At 31.9% G+C, this 17,834-nt stretch overlaps 1 protein-coding gene and 1 long non-coding RNA gene across 2 annotated transcripts; one reads left to right on the plus strand and one right to left on the minus strand.

Annotated features, from left to right (window-relative positions):
* Window positions 1-408: 408 nt before the first annotated feature.
* LOC112538716 (uncharacterized) lies at window positions 409-2,073 on the minus strand. The gene is made up of 2 exons (XR_003082025.2): window positions 1,472-2,073; window positions 409-1,409 (listed from the first exon to the last, which is right to left on the minus strand). It is a non-coding gene; the product is annotated as an uncharacterized LOC112538716 (long non-coding RNA).
* Window positions 2,074-3,032: 959 nt separating this feature from the next.
* LOC107361350 (uncharacterized) lies at window positions 3,033-7,075 on the plus strand. The gene is made up of 4 exons (XM_025160585.2): window positions 3,033-3,620; window positions 3,725-4,861; window positions 5,524-5,999; window positions 6,081-7,075. Exons 2-3 carry the CDS (start codon window positions 3,763-3,765, stop codon window positions 5,598-5,600), a joined length of 1,176 nt encoding a protein of 391 aa, XP_025016353.1. The 5' UTR covers window positions 3,033-3,620; window positions 3,725-3,762; the 3' UTR covers window positions 5,601-5,999; window positions 6,081-7,075.
* The last annotated feature ends 10,759 nt before the right edge of the window (window positions 7,076-17,834 follow it).

The following is a 17,834-nucleotide window of genomic DNA, read 5'->3' on the forward strand; positions in this document are numbered from 1 at the left end:
CTTGCTTTCACCATCTAAGTGATGAAGAAGTAATGATTTCATTATCTCATGTTTATTCCTGTTTCACCAATATTTCAAGCTTTCGAGTCAACAAAACCCAATCAAGTGCCAAAAGCTGGAAAGCGATGATTTTGTTGATTAGATTGTGATGAAATTTTGAAAAATTAAATTCTTTCAGTTCTTTTCAATTCTGTTTAATACTGTCTGTTGTTCAGTAAATATCATTTGATCTAGGTTTAGGTTTAAGCTTGCTTATGTTGGGTTATGTTTGGTTAGCTTGGGTCAGGTTGTGCTTTCACTGAATGCAGTTAGTTGCACTCATTTCATACCCGATTCCTTCGACTTTCACCTCTAGGTGTTATCGGCAACCAGGGATAGAACCCCCTTGGTGATCATGTATTAAAAGTGTTGAACATTGTTTACCAGTTTATTTATTCACTTTATGATTGGTTAAAATAGATTGACTTTAATCACATCACGAAGCGCAATTAGAGTGTAATTATGTTTATGAATTCAAGTTGAACATTGCATTTTGGTTTTGATGAAGATGGTGAGGATGATGGTGAAAACAAGGATAAAGACTGATCACGATGAGACTGGATGTGAAGATAACCCGGAAAATAAGTAGTCAATTGTTGACTGAGTCAACAATCAATTTTCTATGAAAATAATCACCTTTTCAATTTTATTTGTGATCATCTGTTTAAATTTAAACATTTTTAAACATCTTAACCAATTTGAATGAAGCCAATTTCACCATGCTTGGCGTTATATAAAGTGTCATATTTACTGTTTGATTCTTGTCCTTCCCCAGGTAATCATGATCATTGACTGGTTTCTGGTTCATTTCCTTACTCTAAAGTGTTATATTTATAACCTGGTAAACTCAAAGTGGGTCAAATGATTCAATATTGCTCGTGATTTTCACACTTCTCATCGATTCAACCTTCAACAGTTTCACCAATTCCGTTTGTTTGACTTATACAATCTACACAACTACAGATGTGTAAACTAGAGTCATTATGTTTAGGCTTATTCAAACCTACTAAAGCAAAATAATAAAGAATGATATTGTTGACAATAAAATATAAGTTATCGAGCGATCTTGAATAACCAAAGTTGAACAATAAATGCCAACCTTGAACTTGAACTTTTCGCCTTCAAGCTGAACAACAACAGCAACTGGGCTTTGAAATGGATATTTCCAATCGATTGGTTCCTGTCTTCATGCCATGGCGAATAGATATTATGAGAAAGAGAAACTTAATCCTTAGAACTGAGATAAACAAGTCCATTCGTCTAGACAAAATTGAATCATTTTTGTTTCAGTTTTTCCTCATTCATTAATATTCAATATCATTGTTGACATTTTTTCTTGAAATGGTTTCCATTGAGTTACATTAAGGATCCTATGAGAATAAAAAGTGAATCATTAAATTGTTAAATTCATAAATGCATTACATTTACTTACCATTTCCGACGATACAAGGCCAAATTTAATTGGCTTCACGATTTGATGGCATAAATCGCTCGAAATGACCATAAATATCCATGAATAACCAGAATTTATCAAAGTTGAAACCCAAAACATATGGAAATATTCATTAAGGTTTAACCAAAAAAATAGAGTAAAGCCATTTCACTTTTGCCATCTATTGTTTGAATCTCAAACTATTTAGGTAAAATGTTTTGGTTTTCATCGCTGGTGGGGCCTAACCTCAGCTGCTTCTGTAAACAATCCTTACAAAATAAAGGTTTTGAGTCTGTCTTTTTTACACTGACGTAACGCAATATTTCGCAACTCTATAACTGTTAATCATACTTTGACTAATGTGATAATTACAGGTAAAATTGCCTACTGGAACATTTAAAGGCTTTACACTGATTTTTGTTTTAATTCAAGGTAAGGTAAAGTGAAAATTGAAAAATCATTTATCACTTTGAACAGTAGCCTTTATGTAAATGCAAGTTACTTTATTGGTGTAAAAAAAAGCCTGTTTAATCTTCTTTACCATTTGTATTAGATTATAGTTTATTCACCAGAATTATCTTATTCATTCCTTTGTTATTTACCTAAAGGGTGTTGCGTTTAATAAGGTGCAATTATCAGTTACCAAAATGAAGATAAAAAGATTAACAATGTAAGATGTCTTGCTCTTTACCTTTGTCCATCTTCTTATCTACATTTGGCTAACTGATAATTGCACCTTATTAAACGCAACACCCTTTAGTTTGATGCCAGGAAAAAAAACACACAGCAAGTACAGTTAATTTAGCATTTGATATCAAGGATAAAAATAGGCAAACATTATTTGCTCATTTGTTTTGTCAATCTTTTTCAAGATTTGGCACATTGTAGTCAGACTTGATGATCGATTGGGTTCATTTTTCAGATAATCATTACCCATTTACGTAACCAAATTTAAAGTGACAATAGGACTTTTTTTTAATTCAATAGCAATTGAAATTGGTGAATAAATCTATATCAGTGGAAATGAATTGTTCACCGTGGGTAAACAGGTGATTAGAAGAAACGACGAAGAAGAAGAAGACATTTCTGGTTTCTCTTTCCTTCTCCACTTTTGTTTACTGTATTTTATATCAACCAGGATTGGTTCATTTTTATCCTCGAGCATTTGTTTTTCTAGTCCAGTGTGACTCGAGGTTGAAATTTTCATTGATGTTACTATCTTTATTTGAATCAGTTGAAGTTGCATGAACACGATACACGCATCCTTACGTAACCTAGGCGGAGTTTAGGTGTAATGTTGAGGAGGTGAGGGTGGGAAGAGAGAGGGGATTCAGAGTAAGGAAGAAAAGAAAGGGAAATGGTAAAGAAAGAGAAATAGAGAGTAAAGTTGACTAATAAAATGCTACACGAGGACAAGGCGTTCACTTTTAGGATCAGGGTGAAATCCTGATGAAACCGGGGGGAAAAAAGAGAGGGAATTACCAAGTTTTAGAGAGGGGAAGATTGGGTAGAAGAAAGGAAGAAAGAAAGGCAATAGAATTATTTGTACATAGTCATTCATTAACTTTCTTGCGTTCATGATTAGTTTTTTTTTCATTTCAAAATTGACCCAAGATCCAAGGTTTATTTATCATTTTTTTGAGTGTTTTGCATTTCCATTTCAACCCAGTGATACACACAGTCAACAATCGGTTCGTCTTAATATCAATCTTGAACCTAATTGATAGTTTATCTGTGCCTCATCCTTTACTCGCTTACTCTTCTTGCAATACCATTTTTAAATTACAGTTCATCTTACCTTGTTTTACATAGTTTGTAACTGCTTTTTGCTTGTCTCTTTACTTTCTCTCATCGGATTGCTTCCCAAGCTTTTCATCATTTCAAATATTACATGTTTCAGTGAAAGTTGTTTTTCCACCAAAAAGAAAACTGTTCCCATTGTTCATCATGGATTTGTTTCAATCTCTGGTCATCTTTACCTCTTCACCTTCTTACATCTAACAGACTAAACCTTTGCCTTTAAATTTGTTTCATTGTTGAGTGAAAACTGCTGACTCTAACCATTGCTTTGAACCATTTGAACATATAAACATTTTGCTCACCTTTAAATCATTCATAACGCTTCTTCATTCATCATTATACAGTTTGGGTAAATCTTGAACTTTTAGTTTTGCCTCCAAGTAAACTTGTTTATTGTTACAAGAAACTGATATCTCATTTGATAAAATTTTCATCACTTTATTACATCTCCAGTTACTTGATTATTGTGTTTCCTATCTCTTCAGAGGATAATGGCACCAATTAATAAGAAAATTCGTGCTATCACCAGGAAAAATTCCGATGGTTCAGCTTCTGCTAATAATAGTACCACTTGTTCAACACCTACAACAGTTACAACTACTGCTTCAACTGCTTCTAACCATACTACAGTTATTACTACTGCTTCTGGCTCATCATCCGCTGCGCAAGGCGCCAAAACTTCTGGTTCCAATAACGCAGGTTCCTCGGAATCGGACCAGGCAGATGGTAGTTCCAGTACACCAGGTACGCCCCAGAGCGATGATCCGAACGGTAATGTTGTCATGGGTGAGAATTGTCCCAATCTTTCATTTGTAGGGCGACCTAAGCGTTCGACCGTCTCAATACCAACACCATCAAGTGTTACCAGTCAGTACGGAAAACTTTTACATTCGTCTTCACAACGACGTGAAAATCGTTGCAATGTTAATATCAATCACCAATATATTGTTCCATCTCCTGCAAGCTCTCCTGTCGACCCTCAACCTCGACCATTCTCTTATTCAGCATCATCTTCATCCTCTTCCCTGTCACCATCACCTTCAACATCAACTTCAACCCAAGATAAATTTGGTCGATCATCAGATTCTCCTTCTGACATCTATTTGTATGAAAATGGAACCAGACGACGATCTGTTATAAGCAGCGGCGACAGATCTTCTCCCAATGCCTATAAGAAAGGAACGATTGATGAATCGTCAGTTGAGCATCATCATGATTTTAGTCGACACAGCCAATATAAACACGATACAAAAACTCCAGATGGAAGTTCATCCAGTTCTCAGTCAGGTAAAATCACAATCGATAAGACAAGTGAGGAATATCGATTGAGAAGGGAAAGGAATAATATTGCAGTTAGAAAATCGCGGTCAAAATCAAAGATAAAGTTTGTTCAAACGCTCGAGCGGATGGGTCAGCTCGAGACTGAAAACGCTAAACTGCATCATCATATTGCCAAAATGAATCAAGAGTTACATGTTTTAAAGTATCTCTTGGAAAAATATCAAGATGATAGTTACAAAAGAATGCTGAAACTCGACAATGCCGATTCGATGGACATACCGCCAGAAATCAGGATGATCGATCGCGTAGGTAAGTTTATCGAAGAAAAACTTTTGCAAATAAATTTATATAAATTTCCCCTTGATTTAATATCAGCATTATAGTAAATTCACACTGATTTTGACCAATGCATCAGAGCATCTATTAATATCAGAGCTCTAGCCCTAGCAGGATGATTCAAATAGTATTGCTATTGACAATATTCAGCCTTTTACTTTTGTCCATTGGTTTTCAAAACAAAAATTTTCTTTCGCTATTGAAAAAGTTCATAGCCTCAGTTCCGCAAGATACCCGATAGCAGTTAATGTCTGAACCTTTGCTTCAAGTAAAACTGTCTAAACTGTCTCAAACGTTTTCAACTTTCAGACTTTATCAATAGTGAAACAAATTTTTCGTTTTGCAAACCAATGGACTAAAAAGCTTGAATTTGAATAAGCTTGAACCTGGGCGAAGATTAACACTTTTTCATTTGTAAAAAGTGACCAATTCAAAAGTATATAAGGCTGTAATAGACTACTATTTTTGTCAAAATAAATGTTAATTTACTGTAGCAAAATTAGCTCAATCCAATTTTTATAACGAGATAGAAAGGGGTGAATGTTGTAAGAACGAATTGAGGCAAATTCCGAAAATCCAAAAATAAATGTCTCGAATAAATTCTAATTCGTAATTTTCTGTTTTCTATTGTTCAGAAATTGGCGATCGTTTTCAAATCCGAAATTTTGGCAATTCCCGAAGCAATATCAATCCCTTTTATTCTGAAAGATGATTCTTCTTTGATAGAACGACATCTTTTAAGCTATCCGCTAAACTTGATAAACAAACAAGCAACAACATTATCATCAACATCATCATTAGCAAATTAAATTCAATTAATATCAGACGTCTGCATTCTTATTAAATGGTTCAACTCCAGTTTGAACTCATCCAGGTCACATCGCAGTCACAATATTTCCTTGTTGGTCTTAATAGAGGCTCATTTTTTTTTAATAATCCCAACTCAAAACTTGTTATTTAACTTTTTTTCTTAATTCGTCCTCTGTAACATAAAAGCTGATTTAAAATGCGATACAAGTGAAACTTGGTCAACATTTTACTTGTATTATCAACTCAGCCTCAACTATTCTACCATGTCCAGCCTTCAATGGTCGACAATCTAGTAACTAAAGTAAGTTACTCCTCAATTCATGTTATCACGACCTCTTATCAGCAATTAACATACTAATTAAAGTCATTTTCTTCTGCACAGCTCACCTTGATTAATACTTGTAAAGTGTAAAATTTATCCCTCTCTATGAGAGTCCATAACGAGAATCGTCTCTACTTTTCTGAATATTGTACACTTGATCCTTGATATTTCGTAGTTAGTGATATTTATCAACTTGCATTAAAGCAACAACAAGATGACAAAACAAAGCAGCCCAATAAATGTGGGCTTAAACATTGAATCTTTGCTCCGAACCCTTAAAAAGCAGAAGAAGAATCTTTAAATTCAATTTTCTTCTCGGCTCAAGCCAAACCGACAGGGAACTCACCCAATGACCAAACCTCAACCAACCAACTTAAAGTGAATCCAAGCCTAAAAGTGATTAAGATGGTCCAAAAATTTAGCCGCTTTTAACCTGATAATTTCATTTGCCTAATGGAAATGTTTTTTTTTGTTTGAATGTCCAAAAGCAAAACTGATCTCATCACTATTTATAGATTGCACTAAAATACAAGTTGCGCTAAAGATGAATCAACCTGAAATGATCTACCTTTTTAAATCAATTTAACCAGACTAATGTTGTAGTTTTTATTTGGTCCAAACTCTTTTATCAATATCGAGCAGTTTGACGGACAAAAAGAAGCAGTGTTGGTGTAAAAATCGTTATTTGTAAGGCCAATGAAAAGCACTTGCAAATAAATTAATAAGTAAATGTATCGGAACAAAATTGTTTTATTACTAAACCTTGTCATTTTAATCTCTATTGTACCAATCAATGGCCGATTGTCCTGCAAGTGACCTGTTATTTCAATATTAAATCTACTTTTTGAGCCTTCGATGGAACCAATACATGACATGTATTTCAAGCCAGAAGCAATCCTTATGTCTTTATTGTCTAATATCTCCTGATAATTATCCGAATTATCGTTACAATATGATAATGGTTCTAAATTTAATGTAAGAGGTTAATTTGTCCTGTTAATCTGTATAAATTAAAATATTTATCAATCTATTAATAAACACAAAATCAACTTAAACTAAATTGAAATGAAATTATCCCAAAACCTTGGACCAATCATTAAGGTAAGCAACAATGCATTAACCAGTTCAGATGATTGGTAAGTATTGATCTTCTGGTAATTATTAAACACCTGAGCATTCTGTCTATCAATTTGACTTACGCGATCACTAAAACAATAGTTGAAGTCTAAATACAATTGTAGCAAAAACAATACTCATCGCTAATGTCAACAATAAATTTCATGATTAGTGTTTCGTTATCTCAAAATGTGTGATTATCTATCATCATTGAATACAACAGAAAGCTTATGGATTATGAAATGTTGTGAAAATATCAGATTTTATTTAAAGTTACTATTGAAATGATATAATTTCACCAAAATGTTAACAACTGGAAGCACTTCATTTGATTAAAATGAGACATAAAATGTAAACTAAATAGTCAACTGTGAAGAATGATTGTTGTATGATTTAATAGAAGCAATTGAAATGGGTAACAAAGAATTAACGTCCAATGATGATGATAATTGTCTGTAATAATGAACATTGAGAGAGGATTGACGATAATCAAGTCTGGCTAATTAATAGATTTAATTGGGAACAAAAGATTATCTTGTTGTGAATAAATGCAACGGTTGGCTTAGGAGGTTAACAAGGTAAATAATACATTTATGAGGCTCAAGACGAGATGAAATTGATGGATGAAACAATTCGATGAGTTTCTACTAATCGCTGTTAAATTATCGTGTCTGAGTGTGATTGTTGTGTGTGTGTTTGTGTTTAGGCTGATCAAGATTCACATTCAATTGTTTTTAAATTGTAGACTTGATTAGCTGTTTGACTTACCAGAAGGTAGAGATTGTAATAAGGCGATAAAAGCTGAACAAATTGGAAATGCTAAATTAAGGTAACATAAGATTGATGATGGTTAATTAGTTAGTAAAGTGCAATCCATTGACTGTGCAATTGACGACAGCAATTTTAATTGTAATTTGAGCAACAAAAGTGAAATGTAAAGTATTGTTTTACTCTAAATTGTAATCATACTTAATTATTTCTCAATCTGATCATTTTCACTTCTCTTTACATTTCAACTCTTCAACCTAAACCTCAAACATAATGATTACAATGATTAATGAAAATAAATAGACTCTGATTAATTGTTGTTTAATGGCAAGTAAACAATATTTACAAAACAGTCACTTCGGTTAAAACGGTTGAAAATCTGGTAAACCTAAAATGGACTGGTTCAAGCAATCTGGTTTTGATTAAAGTGTGTGTATTAACGATTGAATGTTACTTATTATTGATAAAAATCCAGTGCATTAAACTCATTTAATCATGATATTGGGAAATTGACATTCAGATTGATAGATTTATCCAAGGATCGATTCAATTGTCATATTCCATGCTCCTATTTAGCTTGAAAATTGTAGTCAATGTTTGCTCATTATTGGATAGTTGAGCTTGATTCACCTCAATAAAAGTTGATTACATCGTTTTATTATTTATCCATATCTATTCAATAAAAGTTGGATGAAATTGAATCAAAAGTCAACACTCATCGTTTGCAAAATATTGCTAAGTGCAGATCTTACAAATGTAATGGCTGAGGCATTAGGATTTCCCACTTTTTTATCACTTTGTTTCATGTTAACCTATTGATACACTAATCGTATATGACGATTTACTTGCTGATGTAATCCATTTCATCATAAATCGCACTTGAACAACAAAAATTGAAATATCAAATATAATATTAATCACAATAAATCATAATAATAAAACATCAAAAGTCAAGATTAGCTACAATCATATGATAAATAAAGAAATATTGCCAACTATTTCTAAATATTATGCAAGTATAATAGGTGTGCAATCAATAGGCGTTGTTTGTTTGACTTGATATGAAATTATAAATGATTAGAAGTGATTCTGTTGTGCTGTGCGATTCATTTCATCTGTTGAACTTTGTTTTTAAAAGATGATTAATCAGCAGAATAACGATAGAGGCTTCCTCTGGAAATTACAGATTTACTTTTTTTCTCATGACATTTTATTCAAATAATTAACCGCTCATTTTCCTTTTTGCTTTGATAGTTGAAACAATTTGATTGATAATTTTTTTTTGGTTTCAGAAGATGGCGCGAGAAACACTTTATTTTTGCTCTTTACAAAATTTTTAACACTTTTCTCTTTCATTTCTCTTTCTTATCTTGAGTTAAAAGAAATATAATCTTATTATTTTAATTGATTTTGATGATGCTATCATTTTTTATTTAATGATGCTATTGTGAAAATTTATTTCACTTTAACCAAACAAATCTGAAATAATCAAGCGAAAGTCTATCAAAAAAACTTTCATAGTTACAGATCATTAAAAGAGTCTCTTGGCGCCATCTTCTGTCACCAGAAAAAATTTGTTGTTGATCTGTATTGAATCGCTCTCTCATTTTCCTTTACATTTTCGTTTGAATACAGTGTACAAAATCAACTGTGGAATGACGCATATTCCAAATTGTGAATTAAAATTTGAACTTCAGAATTTGTCGTTGAATAATTTGTTTTCTTCGATTGATAAAATGTTTTAATCTCGATGTTTATAAACAAACGGATAGAACAAAGTAAGTTATTAGTCATTTTAATGTTCACCAGGTAGAGCTAGTTTGTGCATTTTCTTGTTTTTATTTTGTATTGAACCTAATGCGATTCCTAATTTTGTTATTTTAATGAAAATCGAATTCAATCTGTCCTATTAGGTTCTTGTATTCAGCATTGCTCGACGTTTTTCCATTTTTTCTTAAACAATATTGCATCAGATTTGATTTTTAGATGTACGTTATAAGTGCGACCAAACAATAGTTAAATAAACTATTATTGCAATTTATAATACCGTTTAATATTTAAGTGCAAAAAGAAAATCTAATCAGGTTTTAATGTATTTAATAAAACAAAACATGCATCATTTAAAATGTAATATAGTCTATTCTCAGATTAAACTCTTTCTTAAATTAATTAAATTCAAATAATAAACAAAGGTCTATAAACATCTATAATTAGTTTTCGTACTTTAAAAAGATAATGAATTGATTTTTTACCTCTACAACTTTTTCATTCTTGAACTGACTAATTATAGCTCAAATGTCACTTGTTCATTATTATAGATATGAATTTTGTTCCATCCATCGTTACCTAATTAGCAATTATTTAAACATATTTCCATGCAATTTATTTCCACCTATATGTCGTTTAAAATTTTTAGTAAAAAGGGTTCTCAACAAAAAATAGCTACTTGTGAAATGATCAGAAACTTTTTTTCTTAGATTTTACTGACCAAAGTGGATTGAGAATGATCAAAAGTTGATCAGAAAAAGTTAGACAACTCTTCATCTTGCAACCTTTCAATCTTGAATCTTCTTCTTTCCTACTTCTTCATCCTCCCAACTTGTCTTATTATTATCATAGTTTAAAGGTTTAAGTGTAAACTCCTACAATTTTTTCTTCTCTTTCCTTCTCTTTCATTTACTCATTACTGCTGATCTGTTGTAGAGCATCACCTTTCTTCAATATTATTGAAAGGTTGATTATTATCATTATTATTTGCCATTATCATTTAAATCGATCTCAATAATCTGAATCAGTTTCTCTGTGATCAACAGACATTTCAGATTATTACATATTAAGAAGAAGCATAAGAAGCGAAGCAAAATTATTGACTTAAATTAAACCATTTTATTTGCTCCTAACTCATCAATTGAATCATTCACAATAGTAATCATCGTCATTATCCAACAGCTAATATTGTAATTTGCAAATGCAAAAAAATGGAAAATCAAAATCAAATGAAACATAAAACCAAATTGATGTTTCCTGTGCATTTGATGAGCTTAAAAATCTCATCAGATTTCACCCAGTTCTGAACAGGTAATCTTTTAACACTTAATATCAATTTAAAAGGATCAACAATTTTCACAATCAAAGTCTTTCAGAGGCAAGTTTAACATTAACATAAAGCGATGAACTGATGGTTTCCTCCAACTTTTCTTGTTTAGATATTTTCACACTTTAAAGGTTCAACCTTTACAAATTTAATTTAATTTTTCCCATTGATTTCTAGAAATGAACTTTGTGAAATGAATTTCTTTTCCTAAAATCAACACAATGTTATTGTTTAGTTGATCAACTTTAAATAAATGCCAACAATTAGGGTAAAAATAATTTTCTCTATTTTGCTTCAATATGGTAATGAGTCGGTTTTTGAAGCTTTTTTGCCTTTGAAATGTGATCCTTGGATGGCGATGGTAAAGATTAAGTTAATAATCAGAGTAATTTCAGTTAACATGTTAAAATGAACATTTGAACAGCGAAACATGAGATGAAAAATGCTGGGCAAACGGTAAGAGGATGAAGCAAAGGAACAATGTTATTATAATTTAACCGATTATTAGTGTTGAAAAGTGTATCATATTAGGTGATGGTGAGGATGATAATGGTGAAAACAATGATAATGATGAGATGAAAAAGATGAGTGACAAAAATTGAAACTTAAATGTTTACACTTTTCGATTAGAAATGAGGTTCTGCAAAAAAAGACTGAGTTTTCATATTAAATATGGAAATTGAAATGATCTTTGAATCAAATCTCTCTGAGCAGTGTTCATTACAATATAAATAAACATTGAGTTGAATCTTTTTTCCCTTGTCGTTGGATACTTTGATCAAGATTATTAACTGTCCAAGTTGTAACCATTTTTAAATCAATTGTAACTTTGATTGTAACTGCACTCGCAACGTAAACATGAATTCGGGTTTAAACTTGAAGTGCTATCAAAGCCTAAATGATAATATTATCAAGTTAAATGTGATTCTGAGCTTTATTTTTGTACAATGTTTTTAAATGTTTACAATGAAATTGATCAAAGAGTCTTCTTTGTTGTTTCTGTTTGCCTCTTTAAATCTGTTAACCACAACATCTCAACGGAAAAAGGCTGTTTCCAAAGGAAAGGAACTTGAGTTTGAATTTGGAAAGATGAAGATGAAGATGAAGTTGAAGATGAGGTTGATGATGATGAAAAAGAAGTGATTATCGTTTACAAATTATGTCATCTTATAAGGCCATATTGGACATTCCATGAGCCTTGAAAAAAAGGCTTTTATCATTGCACTTTACACAAGCCGAAGTCTGACAAATGTATTACGAGACAACAAGAAGAAACAAAAAACGATTCAATTTTCTGAACCTTGATTCCGGTTCTGCGGTAGTTTCAACTAATCCAGTTGGTTAATTAATCTAAATTGAAAAAAAGCATTTCTATTGTTAGTTAATTACTACATTGAATGATAGGTTAACAGGAAAATGAAAATTGAAGAGCAACACAGGATAATGAATAGCCAGTAATTTAGTTGATCAGCAACAGTTTAAACTCACACAGTGAACATCAATTAATGCAATTATTTAAATAAACATTAATCTTCTGAATCTTTACAGCAACCATTAGACAAGATTAAAGAAATGGATGTTTCGCTAAACTTGATTTTTGTACAACTTTCGATATCAAACATGTTTTGAAAATCGTTATTACAAGTTCGCATTTGGATCAGGCCTAGACTCTTAAGACATGAGATTAATCAAAGTGCTTAAAATGAACCAAAAATATGGTTTGGTTAAAAATAGCAAAGTTGACATAATTTCATCAAAATTTTAATCAACCTCTTCAGAACTGATTGAATCATGGATTGAACATTGATTCGTGCACATTTCATAAGCATTTATACTCTGTTAAATGCTCAATCTCAATTTAACCATCTAAAAGTTCAAATCTTTTCTACTTTTCTACTTCATCTTTCATTTTCCTTTAACTTACCGATTTTCATAATTTATAAGGTCGATCAAAAAATAGTGAAAAAACAATTTTCAACTCTGATCTAAAAAAGTTAATCTGAAGCCATCTTATTATTTATCTTATCTTAATAGTTTTCACTCTCCAAACTGTTTGCCAAAAACTCTCAGTTTGCCATCAAAATCGCTATTGAAATCGCAATCTTGAAAATCGTTGAAAATCAAATCTCAAACCGCTTTACTGCAAAATGAACCTAGAAAAGGTTGACTTTTGGTTTGATCCCAAGCAAAGTCAATCTCAACTCAAGTCCCAAAAAGCTGATGAAATGAATCATTTTGATGGGAAATTTAACCGCCTCTTTCAGATGATCATCAAATATCAATTAAACTTGTAATTGTAGTTGACATTTGAAAAGGTGAAAAGGCGATGAAAAAAAGTGCCAAATCAATGTTGTGGTCTATGGCTTGGGTGGCAATATAAGATCACCTAAGTAGACCGAGAAAAAAAGGTAACAAATATGAGGATAAAGAAGAAGAAAAAGAAATGACGGAAAATTTAAGAAAGGCCAAAATGTATAGGACAACAGGTTTCATTGTTGATGTTTGCTGTTGACTGAACAAATGAACAAGTTTTGTTCCCTGTTAAACTGTTAAACCGTATCCAGTGAATGTTAACTGCATTCTTGATTAAACAATAGAGCATCAAACATGGTTCTGATGATCATATTTGCTGACAATCATCATCTTTTTATTGCCATCATAATAGGAGCACACGAGGACAACTCGAACACAAAAAGCACTCATTCAAAGCTAACCTGATTGGAAGACAGAAAAGAAGAAGAAAAAAAAGATTCATTGAAACTCTCATTTATCGTTAATTGTCACCAGAAATTGAAGCCACAGTTGACAATGATAATTAACTTTTTTGATTGATTTTCATATTTTACTTTTATTGAGTAATCAGTGAAATTAGTTTAAAGGGAAACAATGATGAAAGGCTTTCCATTGTTGAGGCCAAAAATGAAATGGCAAAGTTTATCGTCATTATTATCAACTTAATCATCATATAATTATCATCATCTTCATCATCTTCTGTTGCAACTCATTTCAATTATCATTTAATGTTGCGATAAAATTTGTTTTTCTGTTTCTCTTTACTTCGCCAAGAAAAAGATGGAAATAAAGAAATGATGAAAGTGATGAGGATGATCAGGATGAAGATCAGGATGAAGATCGAGATGTGAATTGCACACTTTTTACACTTTGCTTGTTTCCATCTTTGAAAGTCTTTATAATGAGAATCATTGTTAATTGTTAACATTGTCATTCGAAAAGTAAAATTGTATTCTCTCTTCAATCAAACATCGTTAATAAGTAATTTGTATTTTTAAACATTCTCATCATTACCATGTTCATCATGCTCATCATGCTCATCAGCCTCATCAGGATCATCATCATTTACAACATTGTATTAACAGTGTTAATCAAACCATGTTTACGATCATCTTTAATCTGTTTAAAGAGTTAACTTTGCCAACATGAAAAATGCAGAATTATTCTCATTATCAGATCGACTCTCGGAACTTTTCCCTATAAATTGCAATAACTATAGAGACTGAATCTTGTTTATCCAATTTTTTCTTCTTCTCATGAAAAATTCTTTTAATTTCATTCCATTTCTTCTTCTTCCATGAAACATTTTAGTAAAGAAAATATTTTTCTTTTTCTTACACATTTCGAAATTAATGTTTTACTTGAAATGGTTAAACTGTTTGCCAAAAAATTTGAATCACATGAAAATTCGTTTCAATGTTATTTCGAAAATTTTCATTTCTTTTTTTCCATGAAAAGTCAAACTTGAAGATGATCCACAAGATTTGATTCCACTTTTTCTCACCTTTTCATTGTTTCATTTTTACCTTTTAATTTGAATTCTTGAAACCGAATCTGATTATCTGATAATCTGATTGAAAGTTGCTTTGCTATCGAAGTGAATGTTGATGAAAAGTTTTCGTGAAAAGAAAAACTTTGTTCTCAATTTTTCCCTGACTTTATTCAGATGATTATCGATTATTACAAACTGCCTTTTGCCGCATCATCAAAGATGAATGTTGATTGAATTTTGTTTGAACTAGATGATTGGAAATGGAAAGATGAAGAAAGGATTTCGTTATCAGAGTTAATCATTCTCATTTGAAATTGATTCAAGGATTAAACAGTAAGCAAAGGACTGATACAATTGGATGATACAAATAAGAAAGGTGATGAAAAAAAATGTGAAGTTGAAAAGTGATGGGATAAAAGGTAATGATATATATCAGTTTCGGGAAAATTACAAGTTATCTTCTTCATCTTTAAAACGAGAGTGAAAAGTTGGGTGAAGAAAAACATTTTTCATGATTGAGAGGGAGTCAGGTACAGGTTATCGTGCCTTACAAGGTAACATTGATTCAAGCAGCAAAGGTTTACAGTCAATGTAATCATTTTACGCAATCAAAAAATGTGAATGCAAGCAATTGCAGCAAGAAAAAAAAACTGAGTTATCATTAAGCCAAAAAAAACGCAACTTAAATAGTGATGGAGATCGTCAGGTCAAATCTATCATCACCATCATGAGAAATGAGTAGAGTTTTGAAGTGATGATCAGGATGAAAGGTTTACTTTGATCAACAGTTGATTGAAGAGTTCAACTTTTCCTATTTTCCGATGAAAATGATAAACATGAGAAGAAGAAAAAATGGAAAAATGAAAATGAAAAATTTCCACGTAAAGAGACTCTCATTGTGTGTCGACTTGATGGGAAGAGAGTCACTCACTTGGGTTGATAGAGTTACCTTACAAGGCCTAGACTCGGACTGTTGATGAAATGTTAATGAAGGTAAAGATAAAGTTAAAGATGAAAATGATGAGTTTCTTTGAATTTTAAAAGGTAACCTGTTATTGAAACTCAACACTCTTTACTCCTCCTCCTGCTTTTTGATGGTTTAACATGATAAATGTTCAACTATTTTATCATTCATCTTCATCAAATAGTTTACTCATTTTTCCGTTCTTTTCATTTCATCCTATAACTTGCTTCTCTTGCTCAGGTCTATCCTTACCGAGTCAATTAACCTGATTGGATAAAGGAAAAGGATTCAGACAAGAAGGCAAAAAAAGAGGGTGAAAAGGGATGAGGAAAGGAGGAGCGAACGACAGAAAACTAGTTTTAATGAGCGAACCAAGGTTTGCGTTTTAATTACGATTGATATAGTTTTTTGTCTTTGGTTTTTTTTCTGGTTAAACTTCAATATTTTTCATCTGCAAAGCCTTGTGATAATGATAGAGTAAAAACAAGGAATCGTGAGAGATGACAAACGTATAATAATGGTTTAACATTTGATGGGCAACGTTTTCATGGTTTTATGAGTTTCTTTGGCAATTTATTAGTTCAATCTCTTCCTGGAATGTTACATTGGCACTTCACTTTTCTTCATCATCACCAGGCTCATCATCGTCATCTTTTTTTGCTTCTCTTAACATTCCAAGTTGAAAGAAGGAGCTACAAAAAGACACTTTTCAGGGTCACTGAGAAAAGAAAAAGATGATTTGAAGAGAAGCAGAAAAAAAGAGAAGAAAAAAGATGATGAGAAGAAGAGAAAAGAGTCAAATTCAATATTAAATATTGTTAATTTGATGATGATGAAGAAGAAGAGGAAGAATGTATGTGAAGAGCAGAAAAAAGAGACCAAAGTGTTTGGCCTTTTCAAAGGATATCGCAGTCAGCCATGAAGCAAGACAAAAGATGGACGCGTTAAGAAGGAGGATCGTCATTATCATCGGTACAACTGAAGGAAGATGAACAGTGCGACGAGGGTGAACAAGACGATGGTCAGAGAAGGGAATAAAAGATGATGAAGATTGATTTGGTTGAGTAAAAGTCGGAAAAATGTTCTACTAATTGAGATTTGTTTTAGAGATGAGCAGAAGTAAACATGAAGATAAAGTTTATCCTCATCACTTATTCAATATCAAATCAACGCCTTTATCTTGATGTGTATGTTTTTGTTTTACCAAAATGCTGGATGCTGCTCCTTTGGATACTCCAAGGCTTGGTGTGTGTTCAACCGACTGTCCCTCTGTGCAAACTCAGTGTAGGGTTAAGAGATTGTAAAATAAATTACAGCGAAAAAGGTTCAAAAGTTTAGCGGAAAATCGAGAAATGAGCCGCCAACAATACACCGTAACTAATATACTCAGATAATGATACATATCCGGTTACTATTCACTACATTTATTGCCAACAAAATAACTCGGCTCACTTTCATCATCTTTCACCTTCTCATCTTCATCCTTTGCAACATCTTTGCCTCATCAGTTTGGCACATTTCAAATTTGTTTGTCTACCTTCAACTCTCATCAATGCAATACTAATATTTTGACAACTTCAAGTAATCCTTGATTGTTCAAAGTAATTACATTTTACCCAATAACCACAAATTGTCACCAATTATTGTCAACAATTTTACCATTCAGTGACATTCAGTGACATTCAGTGCGGTCAAGCTCTCATGTTTGCTTAAGACATTTTTTTCTGTCCAAACTTGTCGATTGAAATATTTGCAAATTTGCCTTTCATTTGATTAATTGTCTCACTTTTGTCCAACTGTTTTGATTAACTTTAACATTTCAAATTTCACTATTTCTGTTTCTGTATTCACAATTTACACACCATTTAATGTAAACATCAATGTTAATTCAAGGATTCAACTTGATGACTTAAAGTTAATCCATTAAACTTGTATTTTAAACATTAGACTTTAATCGTTTGCTTTTTTTCTGTTTTGATTCTGGGTTTTAATTAAAGTTGCAAGATGAACCTTTCACTTTTCAGTTTTCAGTCAACATTATCATGACACAGTTGATCATCAGTTTGTATCATAAATCATTTTATCAAC

Source organism: Tetranychus urticae, chromosome 1 (genome assembly GCF_039701765.1).
Source record: "Tetranychus urticae isolate SD_2017Ah chromosome 1, NJAU_TeUrti_SD_1.0, whole genome shotgun sequence".
NCBI classification, from domain to species: Eukaryota; Metazoa; Arthropoda; class Arachnida; order Trombidiformes; family Tetranychidae; genus Tetranychus; species Tetranychus urticae.